General features: G+C 42.8%; 1 protein-coding gene across 1 annotated transcript in view; it reads right to left on the bottom strand.

Annotated features, from left to right (window-relative positions):
- Window positions 1-23,387, bottom strand: part of KCNH6 (potassium voltage-gated channel subfamily H member 6) — a 135,291-nt gene that overhangs the window by 27,446 nt on the left and 84,458 nt on the right. Inside the window, exons 4-5 of the mRNA XM_058183445.1 lie at window positions 16,184-16,392; window positions 163-588 (exon numbers count right to left, since the gene is read on the bottom strand). Of these exons, the coding sequence (XP_058039428.1) occupies window positions 163-588; window positions 16,184-16,392 (635 nt within the window). The remainder of the gene's footprint in view (window positions 1-162; window positions 589-16,183; window positions 16,393-23,387) is intronic.

The following is a 23,387-nucleotide window of genomic DNA, read 5'->3' on the forward strand; positions in this document are numbered from 1 at the left end:
TGCTTATATATATGCTTATATATCGTATAGTTATTTCATCCTTATGCTTATATATACTGTTGTGACAAATAAATAAATAAAATAAATATGTTCACCTGACAAATGACAAATATCATATGCTATCAAATATATCCTCAGTGTGTAAGATAATGTATATCTCACCTCATCAGATCCAGAGCGAAAGATGAGTAAATCAAAGGGGATGGCAGCAACCATATCAATGAGAAACCAGCCTTTGAAATAATGGATAGCAATCTTTCCTGGGTGGCTGACTACTTCATCATTCATGTTGACATAAGTAGTGCGGAAATTAATGACAATGTCAATTATAAACATGATGTCCACAATGAGGTCAATTATATAGAGAGGATCACATGAATAGCTGCAGTCTGTCTCCTTCTCTTCCTGCTCTTCATTGAGCAAGAAAGCAGCCGAGTAGGGAGTGAAGACAGCTGTGTAGATGACCAGTAGTAGGATAAGCCAGTCCCATACTGCTTTGAAGGGGCTGTAATGCAGAATGGTCCATCGATGGATGCGTGGTGCCTGCAACTTATACTCTGGGAGGACATCTGCTCCCAGTGATAGGACCTAGCAGAGGAAAAAACAACAACATGCATTTTCAGAATAGCTATATCCAGGACTATATGTATATATATGACATTGAAATAAAACAGCTATAAAAATCTATTTAAAAATAACATATTTGTATAAAGATACAATTTATATGCTTTGCTTGGGGTTAAGGAAGTATAAAAAAATAATAGAAAAATATCTTCATGTCATTTTAATAATAAGAAAGAACCTGAGATTCATAAAAAGGAGTATTTATTGGTATTGTTTCATTCTTAAAATCATGGTTCTGAGGGACAGAACATTAATTTAAAAATATGAATTGAAATAATAATTAATCATTTTAGATAGGAAAAGAGGCAGTTTATATGGAACCTCAGAACATCTTAATCAGATTCCCACATGAACAAACAGAAGAAAAGACATTGGGTGGGGCCTGTAGGAAATCAATACTACCAATAATATGGAACAAATCTCTAAAGGCTTTATAAGGTAAGCTAAGAGGAAGAGTGTCTGTGGAGATTCTCAGTCATCCAGATCAGAGCTGTCTCAAAGCTGCTTTTCCAAAAAGCAACTGGATTTTTTTTTTGATTTTTTTTTGAGGAAGAAGAACAAAACATTTTGCTTCTTATCCAAGAAGTTTCATTAGTTGTGATGGTGCGTGTGTGTGGAATGGAAGGATAGGTACTGACAGTTTAGATTGGATGGTGGGGAAATGGAAGGATAGTTTACATTTTGATTCACACCACCCACTGGAGCACAAAATGGGAGTGATCAGAACTCTACACCACCAGGCTAAAAGTTTGCCTATTAGTAAAAAAGGAAAAGAACAAGAACTAAAACACATCAAGGAATCACTCAGAACTTGTGGTTATCCTAACTGTGCCTTCATCAAATCCAGAAAAAGATATAGCAACAGCTTCTCCATTATAGACAAAGAATAGAACAACAAATGCAGTAACATTGTCATTCCCTATTTGGCAGGAATATCTGAGAAGCTGAGGAGAATTTTCAACCAATACAACATATGTGTACATTTTAAACCCAAGAATACACTAGAACAGGGGTCTCCAACCTTGGTCCCTTTAAGACTTGTGGACTTCAACTCTCAGAGTTCCTCAGCCAGCTTTGCTGGCTGAGGGAATCTGGGAGTTGAAGTCCACAAGTCTTAAAGGGACCAAGGTTGGAGACCCCTGCACTAGAAGCTTGTCCATCCTGAGGATAAAACCCCCAGACATAAATGGAGTGTGATGTGATATATGCAATACAATACAGTGATACATGAGCCGATCTGTACATTAGTGAAACAAAACAACCACTTCATAAGCACATGGCACAACATAGGAGATCAAACCCATCAGGACAAGATTCAGTGGTCCATCTGCATTTGAAAGACAAAGGTCACTCTTTTGAAGTCAGCAAAATCCATATGTCAACCCTGAGGTGAATTTGGCTGAAGCCGTCTTGGAGGCTTCAGGATTGCCACACAACAGTGGGAGGGGGGAAATAGTTAGATGGGATTTTATAGCCAAAACAATAAAGTTTTCCTGTGGAAACCAAGGAAACTGCCAGAGGTGGAGCAAGTAACCAAGCAGGCACTTGGATTGGACAGCATGACCAGTGACTTAGGGGGAACGGAAACTTTTACTTTTAATTAAGTGAAAGCCATGGAAAATTTCAGAGTCAGTTTTCACCAGTTGTGCCAATATGAAGTATCCAATAAACTTGTTTGAGGAACCTGCCTGTCTTGGAGTTCTGTTTTCTATGGGTGCATTACTTGGAACACTGACACCAAGCTGACTCTCTCCTAATTCCAAATTCTCCGATAGAATTGGAGCTGTTCTCCAGGGTCCTGAGCCCTGGCTGCTCGCCTGACCTTTTGCAGGAGCCGCGAAGACTCAGGGAAGATTGCAGTGATGGAGAAATAAGAGGAGGAAATTGTGGGCACCTCGTCCTGCTCCCTGGGGGCCGTACAGACTCCTGTGGAGAGACAGTGGGTGGCCGAAGCAGTGGCCGAGATCACTTTCTAGATGACAACCCAGCTGAAAGTCTGTGCCGAATGGCTGGCTGCAGGGAATCTCTACCAGATCCGAAGAAGACTTCAACTGCAGGAGCTCGGTCCAGGGTTTGGTGAGAGACATGCCAGTGACCTCGATGCAGGAGTCAATGACCACCATTCATGGATGGAGGGCAAAGGGACCTCTGGAGCTGGACAAGTCCGGGGACTGGAAATATCGGACAGTAGTCCATAGCCAAACCCTGGAGGGCCTGCCAGAGAGGTTTGATAGTTGAGCTTGGAGAGCCTGAAGTGAGCATGCCAAGTTGAGCGAACTTGGGTGATCCTGACCCAGCCAACCATGATGTTCCCCTCCTCCAAGATCAAGCCTCTATCCCAGCAACTCAAGTGACTAGCCCTATGCCAGCTTCATCATTACAGTCAAGTCCCGGACCACAGTGCAGCTCACCAAGGCAGCACCAAGTGGGGACCCCATTGGGCCACCCTGTCAGTCCTGGAAGCCATCTTTTACTATGGATCTTCAAGCCTGCCACACATAGTGCTGTGGGAAACTGGGAGGGAGAAGACCTATGCTAGGGAGTCAAACTGCCAAACTGCTGATCTTTCGGATCGATGCTCAGCATCTTGGTCACTGAGCCACCTAGCCAGGCAATGTTATTAACATGGGAAATATCTTTAGATATAAAGATATTTTGAATGAAAAGCAGGAACTTAAAACTAAACAAGAACTGAGTGATCAAGGGATTGACATGGCATGGTATTCACAAGTGCAGATCCATTCTAGATATGAGAAAGATGCTAAATTATATAGTTTCTATAAAGAATTAACAGAATTATATAAGATAATAACAGGAAGAGAAGAAAAATTGATAAAAAAGCTGTATAATTACTTATTGGCTATTAAACTGGAAGATGAAAAAGTGAAGGAGACAATGATAGCATGGGCAAAAAAACTTTGGTTACACAATAGAATCACATAAATGGCAGAAATTGTTGGAAAGGAATTTTAAACTAACAATGTCAATTGTATATAAAGAAAATCTGTATAAGATGTTTTATAGATGGCATCTTGCACTGGCGAGAATGGCAAAGTTGTTTAAAGATAAGTCAGCTAAATCTACCTGCGCATGTGTCAAGATGGCGCGGTGACGATCTTCGCGGTGCGGTCCGCGGCTTTTCCAGGGGGTCTGGGACCGAGAGGGGGGTCTTTTTTAGCCCTCCGGTCCCAGACCCTCCCGGCGGAACATCAGAGGAGGCGTTTGGGCTGAGGCCCGCCGAGCCGCGAGCCTCGGAACAGCTGATAGGCTCGGCGGCAGGCTCGGCGGTTTTCCTCAGCGTCTCCCCGGGGCGGTGGTTGTTTGGCGGTAGGCCCGGCGGCTTGGCGGCTCCCCTGGTGGCTCTTCTGACGTTTCTCGGTGGCGGCTCTGCCCTGACTCGGCGGCTCTGCCCCGGCGACTCTGCCCTTGGCGTCTTTTATGGCGGTTCAGCCCCGGCGTTTTTTGGCTACGGTCTGCCTGGGCCTGCGGGAAGATCGGCGGTCCAGTGACGGCCCAATGGCGGCTCTGCGGTCCTGCGGCGGCCCTGCGGTGGCTCAGTGGCCCCCTCGGTGGCCCGGCAGCTCCCTCGGCGTCTCCCCACCTTCCTTGGGGCGGTGGCCGTGGCCTTGGCGGGCGCTGCGGGCCTTTGGGTCTGGCGGCGGTGGCGGCGGCGGCGGCCCCCCCCAGGGGCTAGGGGCCTTTTTTCCAACAGTGCTGGATGGGACTTGGCCGGACTTCTCTCCCTTGGAGCCTGGCGTTTTCCTCGGCTTATCCTTCGGACTTCTGTCGGGGCCTTGCTGGGCCTCTGGCTGGGGTGATGGCCACAGCGACCGCGCTTGGCTTCCGGGTATCGGCGGTGATGGCAGCGGCGGCGGGCGGCCCCCCCACTCCCAGGGACTGAGGGTTTTCGATCAATGCCTGAGAACGGTCTTTCCATCAATGCCAGGGAGGAGGAGAGACGAGAAGATCGATCGCTGAGTGGTAGTGGCGGAGGGTCAGATGTTGCCATCTGGAGGGTTTCGCCCCTCGGAGGAGGACTCGGAGGTGTGGCTGGCCCTCTTTTAGACCCTCGGCAGCTCGGCCTAGGACTGTTCAATCAGGCCTGGAGTGTCGGAGCAACTGGGTATGGAGTCCCTGACATCAAGGCCCATATTGACTTTAACACCAATTGACTGACTTGATGGAGAATGGCTAGTCATCTGTACCTGGGGCAAGTGGGACCGTTTGGGTTTGAGGGCAGAATAACGGCCCCATGGAGCCCTGGAAGTCCATGGTTCATCTCGCCAGCCAGGGAGCCTAACCTTGCTATAATAACCGCGCTACAATAACACCTTGACATTTTGACCGGCCTGGATGGACTGCTGACCGTTTTGTACTTTTATTTACTTATGCGAAGATTTTCAACCGCGGACCTTCTTGCCCTGCGAGACTCCCCTCTCTCGCAGGTCTGGCCCTCCACATTATCGAGGGCACATCTTGAGGACGGGTTTTGGAACCCCGAGAGATGGCATGCGAAATCTAGGAGGCTTAGGGGATTTTTAATGAACTCTTTTAGTCGTTTTTTATCGGGGGATTTTAAGGGGAATTTTAAGGGGGGGAGGGAAAGGGCGGGTGTTGGGGGTAGCCCGCCGAGGGTGGGGCCAGTCACTGCGCGTGTTTGCGGCGGAGTGTTAATAGGTCCGAAGGTTTCAGGGGAGGGTGATGTTCCAGATGACAATTGTGGTTCCATCTGTGTGGTTAGTGGGAGAGGCAGATATGGCGGAGGGGGGGGGTGTATCGAGACCTGGGAGCACGTGTTCGATGTTTGAAGGCGATCACGTGCTCCGGCCCCTCAGTTCCTACCCGTTCCTCAGGAGGCCATGATCCTCAGAGCTTGGATCTTCAGTTGATGTTATGTAATGCCCGGTCCGTGGCTAATAAAGCTCCCCTGATCTGCGATCTTATTCAGGGGGAGTCCGCGGACCTTATGGGCATTACGGAGACCTGGTTGGGCCCGGAGGGGGGTGTGCCCCTTGTTGAGTTGTGCCCTCCAGGTTTCTGAGCATTTCATCAGCCGAGGGCCCAAGGTAGGGGTGGGGGGGTGGCGGTTGTTATTAAGGAAGATCTAGAGCCGAGGGAGGCCACTGTTCCTCAGATTGCCGGCTGTGAATCCCTCCATGTGAGGTGGGGTCATAGGAATCAGTTGGGCTTGTTGATCGCGTACCTGGCTCCTTGCTGCGTGACCACAGCCCTGCCCGAGCTGTTGGAGGTACTGGCTGCTGTGGCGGTTGAGACCCCCAGACTTATAGTCATGGGGATTTCAACTGCCATCAGTTGGCTTGTCATCGACGGCAGCTCGGGAGTTCCAGGCTTCCATGACAGCCTTGGACCTGATTCGAGTAAATGATGGCCCTACGCACATGGGGGGAGGCATGCTGGATCTGATTTATATCTCTGGACAGTGGTTAAATGATCTGGTATTAGACGATTTAGTAACAGAACCAATGTCATGGTCGGATCATTTCTCCTTCGCCTAGACTTCCGAACCGCCATTCACCACGCGGGAGGCGGAACCTATCGGTGGTTCCGTCCCAGGCGCCTGATGGCCCCTGAGAGGTCCCAGCCGGAGCTTGGGCCATTCCCTGAGGATCTGGCCCACGGCACGACTGAGGAACTGGTCGTGGCCTGGGAGCGGGCCGCGGCCGGGGCCCTGGACCGTGTCGCGCCTTTGCGGCCTCTGACCCGGCGTAGATCTCGTCCGGCCCCTTGGTTCTCCGAGGGGCTGAGGAGATGAAACGCCGGAGAAGACGCCTAGAGAGCACCTGGAGGTCCAGTCGCTCCAGCTGATCGGACACTAGTTAGGACCTATTCTAGGACCTACCTAGTGGCAATGAGAAGCGAGGCGCCTCGCCTCCACCCTCATTGCGTCGGCAGATAACCGCCCGGCCGCCCTGTTTGGGTGACCCGCTCTCTCCTACATCAGGAGGTGCGGGATGACCCTTTGCAGGGACGAGCCGAGGAGTTTAGTGGTTATCTATCGATAAAATCGCTCAGCTGAGGGACGGTCTGGACCGAATTTGGGATGATCAAGCGAGGGAGAGGAGGCACGTCTTGTTGAGCACATTTGGGATGAGTTTGACCCTGTGGCTCCGAGGGCGTGGACAGGTTGTTGGGGAGGCTTCACGGCACGACATGTTTACTGGACCCGTGTCCTTCCTGGCTGGTACTGGCCACTCAGGCGGTGACACGAGGCTGGCTCAGAGGATTATCAACGCTTCTTTGTTGGATGGGGTTTTCCTGCCGCCTTGAAAGAGGCGGTGGTGAGACCCTCCTTAAAGCCCTCTTTGGACCCAGCTATTTTGGGTAATTATCGTCCAGTCTCCAACCTTCGCTTTGTTGCGAAGGTTGTAGAGAGTGCCGTGGCGCGACAGCTGCCCCAACACCTGGATGAAGATGTCTATCTAGACCCGTTCCAGTCCGGCTTCCGACCCGGATACAGCACGGAGACAGCTTTGGTCGCATTGGTGGATGATCTCTGGAGGGCCAGGGACAGGGGATATTCCTCTGCCCTGGTCCTATTAGACCTCTCAGCGGCGTTCGATACCATCGATCATGGTATCTTGCTGCGCCGGTTGGGGGGATTGGGAGTGGGAGGCACCGTATATCGGTGGTTCTCCTCCTATCTCTCTGACCGGTCGCAGACGGTGTTGACAGGGGGGCAGAGGTCGACCGCGAGGGGCCTCACTTGTGGGGTCCCACAGGGGTCGATTCTCTCGCCCCTGCTGTTCAACATCCACATGAAGCCGTTGGGTGAGATCATCAGTGGTTTCGGGGTGAGATACCAGCAGTACGCTGACGACACCCAGCTGTACTTTTCCACCCCGGACCATCCCAATGAAGTTGTCGAAGTGCTGTCCCGGTGTTTGGAAGCTGTACGGGTCTGGATGGGGAGAAACAGGCTCAAGCTTAATCCCTCCAAGACGGAGTGGCTGTGGATGCCGGCACCCCGATTCAGTCAGCTGCAGCCGCGGCTGGCTGTTGGAGGCAGTTACTGGCCCCAAAGGATAGGGTGCGCAACTTGGGTGTCCTCCTGGATGATCGGCTGTCGTTTGAAGACCATTTGACGGCCGTCTCCAGGAGGGCCTTCCACCAGGTTCGCCTGGTTCGCAGTTGCGCCTTCCTTGATCGGGATGCCTTATGCACAGTCACTCATGCGCTCGTTACCTCTCGCTTGGATTACTGTAATGCTCTCTACATGGGGCTCCCTTGAAGTGCGCCGGAGGCTTCAGTTAGTCCAGAATGCAGCTGCGCGGGTTATAGAGGAGCTACGTAGCTCCCATGTAACACCGCTCCTGTGCAGACTGCACTGGCTGCCTGTGGCCTTCCGGGTGCACTTTAAGGTGTTGGTTATGACCTTTAAATCGCTCCATGGCTTAGGACCTGGGTACTTACGGGACCGCCTGCTGTTACCACACGCCTCCCACCGACCCGTACGCTCCCATAGAAAGGGACTTCTCAGGGTGCCGTCCGCCAAACAATGTCGGCTGGCGGCCCCCCGGGGAAGGGCCTTCTCTGTGGGGGCTCCCCCACTCTGGAACGAGCTTCCCCCGGGTTTACGCCAAATACCTGACCTTTGGACATTTCATCGCGAACTCAAGACTCATCTTTTTATCCGCGCGGGGCTGGCTTAAATTGGGATTTTAATGTTTAAATTTATTAATTTTAAACGGGGTTTTTAGTATGGGAAATTTTAATCATTGGGCTAATTTAAAATAAGTTTTTTAAATCGTATTTTAAACTTATATATTGTATTGTCGGTTTTATTATGCCTGTACACTGCCCTGAGTCCTTCGGGAGAAGGGCGGTATAAAAATCAAATAAAATAAATAAATAAATAAATAAATAAATAAATGTTGGAAATGCCACCAAATACCTGGGTCCTATTATCATATTTGGTGGACATGTGTAGAAGCAAAAAAATATTGGATAAAAATACAAATGTGGCTGGAAAAAATGATAAAGCAGCACACTGACTTAAAATCAGAAATATTTCTGTTGGGATTTTACCTGAAACTTATAGCAAAGGGTCCAATAAATATTTAATTATACACGTATTAACCGTAGCTAGAATTGTATTTGCACAAAACTGGAAAAGTGGAGAGATCCCTACTGATGAGAATGTGATTAGGAAAATATTACAAGAAATATTACAGAAATGAATAGATTATTGCTTGCTATAAAGGAGAAAGAACAAACTGAATATTACGTGGCATGGGAGTTATTTTATGAATGGTTGGAAAATAAAAGTAGAAGTTAGAAATAAATGGAGATCAGTGAAATATAGAAAACGTTACGATAGAGAAGCAAACAATATGATGATTTTTATTAATATGACTATCATGATTATTATATTTAATCTTATTATTATATTCTTATTAGAAGATATGTTAAGAAGGAGACATGAATAGATGTATTATGCTCATTATTATTATTGTAAGATTAGAGAATTAATATCAATGTAATGAATACTGTTGTAAATTTTGATTGTTATTGCACAGGGATATTTGTACCCAGATGTTTAATGGAGGATGGAATGTTTAAGTTAAAAAAAAAGTACTAGTTGGCCTTTTCTCTGAACCAGGTGTGGGCTGACCTCAATGACTATTGTCCCGACTATCTCACTGACCAGGCTATTATTTATTTATTTATTTATTTATTTTGTCACAACAATATATGTAGGTATCATACAAAAAGATTATATAGTAAATAAACACATATATGGGTAAATATAAGGAGGTATAAGCATATATATAGGAAGAAGAAAAGAAAAACAATAGGACAGGAACGGTAAGCATGTTTGTGCGCTTATGCACGCCCCTTATGGTCCTCTTAGGAATGGGGTGAGGTCAATAGTAGAAAGTTTTTGGATAAAACTTTTAGGATTATGGGAAGAGACCAAAGAGACAGGTAAAGTATTCCAAGCACTGATGATTCTGTTACAGAAGTCATATTTTCTGCAATCTAGATTAAAGCGGTTGACGTTAAGTTTAAATCTATTAGTTGCTCTAGTATTATTGCAATTAAAGCTGAAGTAGTCTTTAACAGGAAGGACATTACAATAGATGATTCTGTGAGTTAAGCTTAGGTCTTGTCGAAGGCGACAGAGTTTCAAGTTTTCTAAGCCTAGGATTTCAAGTCTGGTGGGATAAGGTATTTTATTGTTTTCAGAGGAATGGAGAACTCTTCTTGTAAAATATTTCTGGACACGTTCAATTGTACTGATGTCAGAGATGTGGTGAGGGTTCCAAACAGGCAAGTTGTATTCTAGAATTGGTCTAGCAAATGTTTTATATGCTCTGGTTAGTAGTGTGGTGTTTTTGGAAAAGAAGCTGCGCAAAATTAGGTTTACAACTCTTAGAGCCTTTTTTGCTATGTAGTTGCAGTGGGCTTTGGCACTTAGATCATTTGACATGAAAGTGTAACCGCCTGCCTGGAAAGGGAAGCGGCTAAGTGGATGAACTAGCTCTATGATGAAGATGCATCAGAGCTGGGGAACATTGACATCTTCTTGAAAGAACTGAGGTCCAGATTCGAGAATGAATCCCAGACTCAGGAAGCTGAGGTAGAAATCTGCGACATTAAGCAGGAGGGTCGTCCTGCCAAAGAGTATGTCAGGAAGTTCAGGAGAAATGTGGGAAAGCTGTGGTGATGGCCCGAGTGACTTCTGGTCCATTTCTTCAAAGATGGACTAGACCCAGGGCTGCTTCACACATATGTCTCCCGAGGAGTCCCCGACTGCATCCAGGAGTGGTACCGAATGGCAGTGGCCATGGACCTCAAACTCAACCAGCATAAGAAGTGTGGACTAGCCAAGAAGAAACCAAAATGCCAGACTGAAACATGCCAGCTGGGTTGTCGGTCTAGCCCATGCCAAGCTGAGGAGCAACTGAGGGGACACCCAGGGCAGCCCATCAAATCTCCAATGTGACTAGCAAGGCCACTGGGTGGCCGAATGCCTGGCTCCAGCTCCAGACTTGGGGGGAAAGGGGAGACTTCTACTTTTAATTAGGTGAAAGCCATGGAAAATTTCAGAGTTTATTTATTATTATTTATTTTATTTTATTAGATTTCTAGACCGCCCTTCTCCCGAAGGACTCAGGGCGGTGTACAGCCAAGATAAAAATAAACAATGTACAATTAAAAATAAATTAAAAAACTTATTATACAGTTAGGCCGATAAATTAAAATATATAATCTAAAAAAAACCCAATTTAAAACTTAAATAACAATTAAATTTAAAATCTAAACAATTTAAGAAAGCCCTGCGCGAACAAACAAATATGTTTTCAGTTCGCGGCGAAAGGTCCGAAGGTCAGATATTTGGCGTAAACCGGGGGGAAGTTCATTCCAGAGAGTAGGAGCCCCCCCCAGAGAAGGATCTTCCCCTGGGGCTGCCAGCCAACATTGTTTGGCGGACAGCACCCTGAGAAGTCCCTCTCTGTGTGAGCGTACAGGTCAGTGGGAGGCATGCGGTAACAGCAGGCGGTCCCGTAAGTACCCAGGCCCCAAGCCATGGAGCACTTTAAAGGTGGTAACCAGAACCTTGAAATGCACCTGAAAGGCAACAGGTAGCCAGTGCAGTCTGCGCAGGAGAGGTGTTACATGGGAGCTACGTGGAGCTCCCTCTATCACCCGCGCAGCTGCATTCTGGACCAAATGAAGCCTCCGAGTGCATCTCAAGGGGAGCCCCATGTAGAGAGCATTGCAATAATCCAGGCGAGAGGTAACAAGAGCATGAGTGGCTGTGCATAGGGCATCCCGATCAAGGAAGGGGCGCAACTGGTGAACCAGGCGAACCTGGTGAAAGGCTCTCCTGGAGACGGCCGCCAAATGATCTTCAAGCGACAGCCGTGCATCCAGGAGAACACCCAAGTTGCGCCTCCCTCCTTTGGGGCCAATAACTCGCCCCCAACAGTCAGCTGCGGCTGCAGCTGACTGTATCGGGGTGCCGGCATCCACAGCCACTCAGTCTTGGAGGGATTGAGCTTGAGCCTGTTTCTCCCCATCCAGACCCGTACGGCCTCCAAACACTGGGACAGCACCTCGACAGCTTCGTTGGGGTGGCCCGGGGTGGAAAAGTACAGCTGAGTATCATCAGCGTACAGCTGGTATCTCACCCCGAAGCCACTGATGATCTCGCCCAACGGCTTCATATAGATGTTGAACAGGAGGGGTGAGAGAATCGACCCCTGTGGCACCCCACAAGTAAGGTGCCTCGCGGTCGACCTCTGCCCCCCTGTCAACACCGTCTGCGACCGGTTGGAGAGATAGGAGGAGAACCACCGATAAACGGTGCCTCCCACTCCCAACCCCCCCAACCGGCGCAGCAGGATACCATGGTCGATGGTATCAAAAGCCGCTGAGAGATCTAACAGGACCAGAGCAGAGGAATAACCAGCTTTCACCAGTTGTACCAATATGAACTATCCAATAAACTGTTCTTTGAGGAACCTGCCTGCCTCGGAGTTCTGTTTTCTATGGGTGCATTACTTGGAACACTGACACCACATTTTGGATAGAGAGGATTCCACTTACCTTTGCTACTGGTTTGGAACTGTGAGCATGTGCAAGGTACTTCTGCACATGCACAGGATGTGATGACGTCGGGTGGGTGGGCAGAGCCTCCCGCCGCTGCCATTACTGGTTCATCTGAATTGGGGCGAACCAGTAGAAACCCACCACTGCTCTAATTCCATATTAAATTTTGCCAAGTTCAATAGTGGTAGTGGATAGGAAATCATGAAAGTTTATTCAAAATTAAAAAGCTTAAATATTATCCCAAGAGTATTTGACTATTTAAAATAAAGCTATTTTAAGCATCTTCAATGTGAAAACAGGTCTAACCTGAAATATCATATATTCCTAAAATTCTCTATTTCAATATACTGCATTTGGAACAACAATAAAAGGGAATGCACACTCCCTACATTTGATACTGCCTCATTTACCTTTTCTCTCTCCCTCTCTCCCTCTCCCTCTCCACTCTCATTTCTTTTTAAATGTAGGATTAGTGAATTTGTGAAATATCCTTACTTTTCTTCATTTATTTTTATTAGCTGATTTATAATCTCTCTTGCCTCAAAACACACTAAAAATGCTTAAAATTTGAAACAAAGGTTGAAGGGAATACAAATCTTTATTATCATGTGCTTTTTCTTACTGGGGCAAATTTTCGCTGATAAATCTGTGAATTTATCTAATAGCCAATAGCAATCTAAATAATATGATGATTCAGAAAGTGATTTGAGATAAGAATTTGAAAAAATTGGCATTATAGCCATATTTAGTAGGCTTGTCAGTGACAATACTGTCATCTGCTTTGTACTTTGGAGGAGGGTGACATTATTAATATAAGAATACAAGAGGATGATCTGCTTGCAGGATATTTAATCCAGAAGAAAAGTAAGTGATCTATCCTTGGTAGATTCTATCTGTCCAAACCTCAGGGTAGTTTTTCAAGGCAAAAAGTGGATGTAGCAATGTTACTGAGACAGTTATAATGGTTTTGTAGGAAGTTAGCACCCACCCTTCTCTTAGGAAAACGAGATATTTTAGGAAATATTAAAAGGGCAAAATATTTCCCCTAAAAGGGAGGCAGAAACTCAGCCTCCCACCTTTGTCAATGGGCCTACTAAGGCCTGAGCCAGTCTAGTCTACCTCCTTCTAGCAGAGCCATAATAGGAATTGCCCAAATCCCCTTCATTACATCATCAACCAGCAAAGCTCAACCAAGCTTGGGACTCAGGATAGACTACAGAATTGCCCCTGCATGGCCCCATGAGAGTCTAACAACCAATCAGAATACAAGTTCAAATTCAAAGCCCAAGAGAGGGCATAAAATCCAGGCACTCTCAGCATCTCTGCTCTTTTCTGCCCAGGATCTCAAGCCATGTGATCCTGTTCATCAATAAACCTTCTTTCCCAGCAACTTCCATGAATCCAGTGTCTTTTTCCCCACTTGGAACTGAACCCAGAAGGATATTTCTTCCAACAGTTTTAAACCACAACTGGCATAACAAACACCACAAGAAGTGACAACTATTAGTCTCTGGTTTAGTGGGAAAGTAATATTAAAACAACAGTTACAAAACAAGTGGCTAACTATGTAACTCTTGTAGGAAGAATCCAATTTTTTTCTATGGATGGGCAAGTACTATCACTAGATGTGCAAAGATGAATCTGTGCACAAAGATATGGGAGGCAGATGTCAGACAGGAATGCTCCTTTTAACTTTTGTAACTCCACCCCCACCCCACCCCCGATATTTTGTACTGCCTCAGAAATTGCATCATGGCATATTGTGACACTGAAATGCAGAAGAAGATTGATGATGATGAAATGCCATTAAATCTGTGTTAATCTGCAGTAATCACATCAATATATTTTCTCCATGATTATCTTTCCCCATCCTAGGCCTTTGGGGTTTCTAAGTGTACCCATCATTCTTCACCTTACTACTAGTTGTCCTCTTCTTTTTGCCTCTAAATCTTTGCTGGTGAATATCATGGTGAATTCAGAGTCAGAGGGAGACCAGTGACAAGCAGCCTGTGCCAGAGCCAGCTCAGAAGTGCTGACAGATGACAAGTAGCAAGCTCCAGCACCACCATGAGACTGATTGTCTCTGAGCAGGCAAAGGGTGTAGGGCAAAACAGCAAACAGCAGATACATCTACTGTTGCTCACTGAAGATGAGGTCATGGAATTACCATTCACTCTCAACTCAAAAGCTCAGGGAACTGCAGAGAGTAGAGCAAAGGTGTTCTGTGAGACTGCGCACATAAAAGGAATCTTTTCCCCCTAAATGGGCTACACTGGGACTGTTTCTAATAAAATGTAGCAGCAAGTCCATATTGATGACCTATGCCCATTAAGTTCCACTCAGAAACATATTATAGAGATCTGGAGGGGAGATGGGAATATTAGTAGTAATGTTGGAGAATCCTTCAGTACTATGTCTTCTCTCCTCGGTTTTAATCACAGACATACATTCACCCTAGATCAGAGGTGGGTTTCAGCAGGTTCTGACCAGTTCTGGAGAACCGGTAGCAGAAATTTTGAGTAGTTTGGAGAACCGGTAGTAAAAATTCTGACTGGCCCTTCCCCCATCTATTCTCTACTTCCCAAGTCCCAGCTAATGGGGAGGAAATGGGGATTTTGCAGTAACTTCCCCCTGGATTGGGGAGGGAATGGAGATTTTACAGTATTCTGCCCCTGTCATGCCCACTAAGCCACGCCTACCATGCTATGCCACACCCACCAAGCCACACCCCCAGAACCGGTAGTAAAAAAAATTGAAACCCACCACTGCCCTAAATCCAAAATCCAATATAGGCTAGATCAGAACCAGCCTATCTTTTGTGAAGCAGTACATCCAATAATTGTTATTACAGTGAACTAATGTATACCTTTTTTTACTATGAATTTACCAGAAATCTAAGGCAGAGATTCAACCCAGCTGAAGAAAATACTTTTTTATATACTACATCATTAACATGGGTGCCTTGCTTAACAATTGCTACTACTTAGTAAGTCAAGGACTAATTTCAGTATAAGATAGAAGAGTTCAATTGTAATAGCAAAGATGTGACATAGGTGACTGTACAACAAAGAACAAATTGTTTTATGTCCAAGCTCCATGTTAAGTTGAAGCAGAAGAAGACCAACAATGTCGACAATACGAGCATTGATCGTAAACCTATCATTTAGATTACTCTTTCTGCAACAATGGAAGAGTACAGAAATTACCACATAGAGGAATCAATTGTGAAACTATCATAATTGGTGAAAATGGTAAAACTGGCCTGTTTTGTCAGGAAGAAAACAGTAAGGGCTTCTCTGAAAACATTTATGGACTTATTGCTAAAAGAAGAAAAAAAAGTGAAATGATAATTTATGGATTTAATGATTGAAAAAGATGAGGATTACAAAAGGGACTGAATGGATCTCTGAAATAGTTAAGAGGGAGGGAGGTGAAATGATAGGTTTGTATTTGTTGAAAAGACAATTGGAAATAATTTTTTTTTTAGTTATCACTGTTTTTTGTTTTTTGCATTTTTTCTTTACACTTTCTTCTCTTCTTTCTTCTGTCTCTCTCTTTCTCTCTCTCTTTTAAGATTTGTCTTTTATAAAAATCTAAATGTATGTGTGTGTGTGTGTGTGTGTGTGTGTATAGATACATAGATGATAGATAGATAGATAGATAGATAGATAGATAGATAGATCTATCTCCAACCTGTAACTACATTTTCATTCTTAAGAACATAAGTCATATCCATAACAAAAATTGTGCCAAAAGAGGCAAATGACTACTGCTGTGGGATGGGAGTGAGATAATAGCAATGTCATGAATACATAGGGGGAAAATACTACTGGGGCATATTTGTATTGTATCCAAAGCAATTTAAAATGTACTGCTGTACATTTATGTATAGATTATTTATGTGTGTATTTTCTTTCAGCTGAATTTGCCTTCCTCCACCCTATTAGTGATTCATCTTCATGCTACCTCAGAAGCCACATACCTGAGTGACTTTTTCAGTTACATTCTGGGTGCGTTCTGTTACTTTGTGCGGGGCGATTATCTCAATCTCTGTGGTAGAGCCTGAACGATGCTTCTCGAGGTTGAATTCCACAAAGTTGAGGGTGAACTGTGGAATCTGGCTGATTGTCCTATATTTCATGAGGTTTGCATCTGATGTGGAATTCTGGTTGAGTTTGGCTTGGGAACTTTCTGGGGGGAAACAAATAAAATATTTTTCTAGTTAGGCTTTTTGCAAATGCAGATGCCTAAACTTAATTATGTAGATTAACTCAATGTTGTTGGGGTTTTGGTTTTTTTTACAGCAAAATGGATAGGACAGACAATTTAAAGCCTATAAGATTGAAGATCGGTGGGATTTCCCTTCGTTTGGTAAAAGCCTTGAGCGATAAAGAAGTATCTCTTCGTTCTGTGGAATTTTGATGCTTTGAAATATGATTAAAAAGCTCTTACAATAAACAATATTGTACTTTACACTTCATTTTGTATCACCATTAGTAACCATTTTGTTTATTTAATTTAAAGAAATGCATGTAATATCAAAGGGAAAACAAACTCCTCAAGGTTTCTAAAATAATTACCCATATAATCATTAATATTAATTTAAAAAAATGAATGAAAACAATAATAGCAATTTCTAAAAGCATTCAGCCCATAAATAACTAAAGCCTAATACACATATACAGCTCAAAACTAAATAGCTAGAAAAGAAATAAATTATTTGAATTTTTTTTTAATAGACGTATACTCAAGGTATTTATAAAGACAGCATTGTAATCAATCAGTCAATCAAAATTCCAATGAATTCTGAATAATAATGAAAGTAATGAAAGTAATGGGAAAACATTCTACTGATACTCAACTTATTCAACTTACAACCATAACGAAACCTAAGTTGTGATGGTTGTTAAACAAGGTGCCATGTAAGCACCTCGCTTAACTGCACCTATTCCTATCTCCCCAATGAGGTTGTTAAGTGACCATGCAAGTTGTTAATTGAAGCATGGGGTGCTTCAGGGGCAGAGGAATCCTTGAGAGGCCCAGCTCACATGTAGCACCTCCCCAACTCACACATGACTTACCCTGGGTCTCCCAGATCTTCCCTACTGCTGAAGCAACTTGTGCTCTGCTTCCCACTCCTCAGTGTGCCTGCAGGCCTTGGGCATGCTTCCCACTCACAATATCCTTATTTGTTTGTTTACTTATTCAACATACATTTTCCATTCAGAATCCATGGAGAAATGTTCACTTGCAAATTTTATCTCATTTGGCCTTAAAACCTCACTTAGCTTAATTGTTATAACGGGAAAATGAAATCTGCAGCTAGCTCTATAGTTCTGAAATATTTATAATATCGGTATCTAAACATTTTTGCCAAATTACTAAAAACATTCTAAAATTCTTTTTTTTTCTCTTAATCCTGTTAAAGTACCTTTTTAATTTTATCAGCCTACAGGATAAATGGCATTTTTCTCCTGAATCAAGATACTGTTCAACGATTGCCCAGGCTTTGCACAGACAAATGGGTATTTTTAACACTGAATTACTCTTATTGTTATGAACTGATAGGTTCATTTCAGCCCTTTTTGGTCAGCTCAGAAAGCAAATAAAAAATAATGGCCTGATTCTGTATTCTATTACTCTTTCCATATCAACATTCAGCTTCTAGAGATTTTAACATTATGTTTCAGATTTTTTGCCTCATTACCCTAGCTGGATCCACTATCATTTGCTTTATTCCTTTCATCCTGTATTAATTAGCCATTATTCATTACCTTTTTGTTTCTTCTATTTGCAGGAAAAATTCCCCATCTCTTTTCTTTCCACTCCAGATGCGCTTTTTGAACTATCCCATAACTGCCACTACCGTACGTTACAAAACTTTCCATTTCTGAATGAATAAGGCATGATGGACAGTTTGTTCTAGGAATCTAATATGCCTAAAAGCATTTGAAGATACTTAAAGTAAACTTCAGAATTACTAAAATACGTAATTTGGAAGGAAGAAGGCAGTGCTATTCTTGTTGTTTTCTGCAGGTTCTGTTCCTTCTGATTTAAAGGAGCCAGAATGCTGAGGTAATATGACTTTTCATACTTCACTAAATAGCCATGTTTTCAGCACACTGGAATGTGCTGTCACTGGAATGACAGCGTCAACTACAGAAAAAGAATTAGATACCCAGTCCATTTTGGCAGTGGTGAGAACTGTCCAAAAGTATTCTAATGATTATTTTTTTTTAAAGACCCATCTTTGTCTAAAATGGTATATATGGATCTGTTAACTTTCTTGTTTCAAAATCACTAGCTTTGCTGTGACTTCCAGTTAGAAATCAATGTATAAATCTGGAAACAGCACTTCATGGGACTGCTTGACCATCTTTTGCCAGCCTGTATACAGAGAAGAGATAAGAACAATTAGCAACTGATCCATGGGACATTGTTGTACACGCTTTCTCTCAGTCTGCTCCAGATTCCTCTCCTTTCCCTGAATTTTCTCTGAGCCCAAATTCTGTATTCTCCAGTTTCTTCAAGAGGGAGACTGATGGACACTATCTCCAGGGTGGAACTGGTCCAAGCCAGTTCTGGCAGGAAGTGACCTTTGCAATCCCAGGGAAACCAACTGTTATACTCAGGCTGAATGGTGTGCTGAGAACAGATGCATTCTCCACCTGAGGCCCTACCCTCCTTCTGTTTCAAACTGGGCATAAGCTTCAGCTTCTTCATTTTTAAGAAATCCCCTCTGGGCTTTAAGGCAGCCATGATAATGTGTTTTATTAAGAGAAAAGGCTGAGAATAGTTGATAGTCACATTGTTATATCTACTCAATATAATTTCTCCCCAACATTGCTTTACTCTCCATCAATGGTTGGGGATTACATTTGCTTCACAATACTCCATTTGGTGGTATATTCAAAACATTTGTCCTACTTAGTGATTTTTGCAACTGTTATGTAGGTTAGATAGAGAGCTAAAGGGGAGAGAGGGAGGGGGGGAAGAGAGAGAGAGAGAGAGAGGGAGAGAGTGTTAGTTTACCATAGGCTACCTATTGATATAATAGCATAGGTTATTTTTAGCAACACATTTCTTGGTATATGGCTGTTAACTAATATGTTATTTTAGATGTAATCCAATCTAAATTAGTCATATTATTATCAAGCAAATGAACTGGATTTAAATTAATTATGATTAACATTTCACAATAATTACAAAGGAATTTCAGTACAACTGATCTACTTTAGATTCAGCCCCTTCAGCAATATATTCTAATTCTTGTTCAATTCCTTTTACTATAGAATTTTTCCAACTATATCCTAAAATGCCACAATAATGTCAAAATGACACATGGCTACAGAATATTAAGATGTCATGATGAATTTATCATGCATTTTCATAACTACTTTCTCCCTTAGAGATATGGACTGTTCTTTGATTATTTATTCTTGAGAGCACAAGATCAAAATATACAACCACATTCAACTGGAGTGCAATTCTCCAGAAAAAGCTGGGCCTAGATGCATTAAATAGTGATAGTGATGTATTATTTGTATAAAGTTAAATGATTATTTGCATCAACCTTCTTAAACAAGAAAAATAACTAACCAAACTATATAATCACTCATCAGTGTAATGTAGCAGCTACAGTGCTAGATTTGGAAAAACTTAAATATTCAGATTATCACTCAATCATGAAGCTCAGTATGAGACCTTGATCCACTTACCATAACAGCCTAATATACCTCCTCAAATGGATTGGCTCATTAGAATAAAATAAGAAAGGCATAGATCTTCAATAGCAATAAATTATCTTGGAGGGGGGAATGGGAAATATTTAATAACATCCAAGCATGTTCCTGTGAACTTGTTTGTGTCAACCAAATATTGTCATTTTTTTAAAAATACTGTGACTTGTTTTTTGAATGACTGGAATCTACCTAATTCAATTCACCTTTCTAATAGAATATTCCCTAAATCTATGCTGAACTAATAGTAATTAGATTTTATGCATTTGGATATTTTTTTTAAAAAAGGTAATACAATATAGATTGATTGAGGGCAAAAGAAGAAAGGGATGACAGAGAACGAGGTGGCTGGATTGAGTCACTGAAGCAGTAGGAGTGAGCTTAAATGGGCTCCAGAGGATGGTAGAGGACAGGAAAGCATGGAGGAACGTTATCCATGGGGTCGTGATGGGTCGGACATGACTTCACAACTAACAACAACAACAATACAACATTAAAAAAATATTTGTAAACGTCAGAGAAAAATTCTAGAACAGGGGTCTCCAACCTTGGCAACTTTAAGCCTGGCAGATTTCAACTCCCAGAAAGTTCTGGGAATTCAAGTCCTCCAGGCTTAAAGTTACCAAAGTTGGAGACCCTTGTTCTAGAACTCCTATTTTGCCTATTCATTTCAAAGATAGCATATTATTCAGGAAATGCACACAGTAGATAAACATGTTGATATAGAGTTTCCATCCTTGCAGCCTGAGAGTTGTAGTTAATCTGCAATGTACCCCATTGGAAAAGACTACACAATGTACTCTTTCAGGTAATAAAAATGATTTTTAAATATTTCAAATTAAATCTTTTCTAGTAATAGGAATTGAGGCAATGTTTAATTTGGCATTAGCACTAGCCATTGAAGCACTGTTGTAATAATTCTGAAGATTTCTTTTGACTTTGGCACTTTATAGGTTGAACTAATATAAAAATATGGTACATTAGTAATAGTAGACCTGCCACAGTATTCTTATTGTTCATAGAAATCTTTTGTTTAGAATCTCTATTATTTGTACTTGGTACAGAAGTAATAAGGAACATATTCAACACATTTAACAATCATAAAATGCCTTTCTTATTCTCTGTTCTCACTTTTTATTTTCTGAATGGTTAATTACATTCTTAGAAAATATCTTGGTCTTGCAATCTGAAAAATATACTATCATGCTGAACATTTCATTCTTTATATGTTGAATAACAGCTTGGTTCTGGAACTGGTATCTCTACTCATTTGTTTAAAAGCTTTCTAAATGTAAGTCGTCGTCGTGATTATGGATGATTAAGCATTAGAAGTCTGTTTACCATTAATGAGATATTTCAAAAGTCTTTCTCAAAATACAGGTTTTAATTCCCAGATAGAACCATCCACAGCCTCTTATTGGGACCATCTACTTTTTATTCCACATTAGAAGTTATAATTCATAAATTATTTTTTTCTTCAAACCTAGAAAACATCCAAGAAACATTCTCTTCAAATATTCCTAAAAAGCTGTCCATATTCCATGTTTTACTAAGGCTGGAAAATATGTTATTATTGCAATCCACTATCACGGAGTCTATATAGTTCAATGTACACATTTGTATTATTGGTATATATATACAGGAAAGTCAGCTGGGTTATTTGGGCTAATCGTTCCCTTTCTCTCCAATGGATCTCCCAGGGTTGTTGTTGTAGGTAAAACAGGGAGAGGAAAATGTGTTAGCTATTTTTGCTGCCTGGAATTATTTGTAAATATAATAAAGGCAGGATGCAAACAAACAAATATACCCTTGAGCAGTACAAACCAGAAAATATTGTCTCCATATCTATGCAGTCCTTAACCATAACTTTTGCGGTCTTCGATTACATCTAGATCATAACATCTAAGATCTTGACATAAGAGGAATATTTACCTGATCAAATCTATTATCTAAAGTAATGTTGCAATTGCAAGTGCCATGGCTTTTATGGAAATGTGGTTCACCTTGCAAAATCTGAAACCTATGGTATACAAGATGATAGCCAGAATATTTTAAGTGAAGACTGTCTTCAGAACAGCAGCCTCAATTGTTGGTGAGTTAAAATGAGACTTCATATTTTCCTTGCTTCTATTATAATTTCAATTGCTTTCTCTTCTAATATATCTTTATTTTTAAAATTAATTAACTTTTACTTGCAGCATGGATAAGGTGGGCAAGATGCCACATGAGCTTTATGGATAACACCCGCAGTTTGTCATAGATTGCAAGGATTATGACTTTAGCTATCATTCTGTCCTGAAATCACAGAAAAATTCTATAATCCTCATAAATCCATCACCCACTCCTATTTCTAACCAGCAGTACGATTTCCATTTGCACATTTATTACATACATTCTTCTTTGTCAAGTGAGTCTTTGAAGAATCTCACTGCACATCATAATCTATGTTCTTGCTTTGCACAAACTCCTCAGACAGTCTCTCATGGGAGAAAAAACTGAAGAACTGTGTTCAGGATTCCTGTGTTCTTTTCTTTTCTTTTCTTTTCTTTTCTTTTCTTTTCTTTTCTTTTCTTTTCTTCTTTTCTTCTCTTTTTTCTTCTTTCTTTTTCTTTCTCTCTCTCCTTCCTTCTTTCCTTCCTTCTTCCCTCCCTCCCTCCCTCCCTCTTTTCTTTCCTTTCCTTTCATTAACATCAGCCACTAATATCCCCAGATTAAATCAAGATGATTGCACTAAAGAAGGGCTTTTAAACTCCTCTTTTTCCTTTGTATCATTTTCTTCATTAAATAATATGGCCATGGCCAGGATGCTAGTTTATTCTATGGAGAAAACAGATGCTGTTTGTCAGACGTTGCAATGGAATGTGAAAAAGACCTTGAGAAACGGGGCAAAGAGCTGCTATCTAAGGAATGATCAGGTAAGAGAGGGTGTAGCCTACACCTGCATAATCGGTGGAGAAAGAGATTCAGAAGGACCATCCCTAACTTTTCAGGCTGTAAAAAAGATAGCAGAAAACTCTTTTATCCCTAGGCCAGGGATCCTCAATCCCTGGGCTGCGGCTCAGTACTGAGCTGTAGCCTCTGAGTGGCCGGCCAGAGTGTGTGCACGCATGTGCAGCTCAACTTGTGTGAGCAGCAAGCCAACAGGCACTCGCGCATGCTGGCCCGTTGCTTGTATAAAGGCTGCATTGCATGCGCACGCTGGCCCGTCACTCATGCAGCCCAATTCCATTCTCCACTCCAAGCCAGGCCACCAAGTTGCAAAACTTGGTGTCTTCTACCCTAGGCAGTATTTCTTCACCCATTTCTCAAGGTCTTTCTCACATACTATTACAGAAGTTCTATGTAGATTTTAATCCTGTACTTTGGAGAGAAAAATCATAGCAAAATAGTGTTGGAGAGATGTTCACGGATGTGATCTGGTCCATTCCCTACTCAGCTCTCTCCATG

This window comes from Ahaetulla prasina, chromosome 4 (assembly GCF_028640845.1).
Source record: "Ahaetulla prasina isolate Xishuangbanna chromosome 4, ASM2864084v1, whole genome shotgun sequence".
In the NCBI taxonomy this organism is placed as follows: domain Eukaryota; kingdom Metazoa; phylum Chordata; class Lepidosauria; order Squamata; family Colubridae; genus Ahaetulla; species Ahaetulla prasina.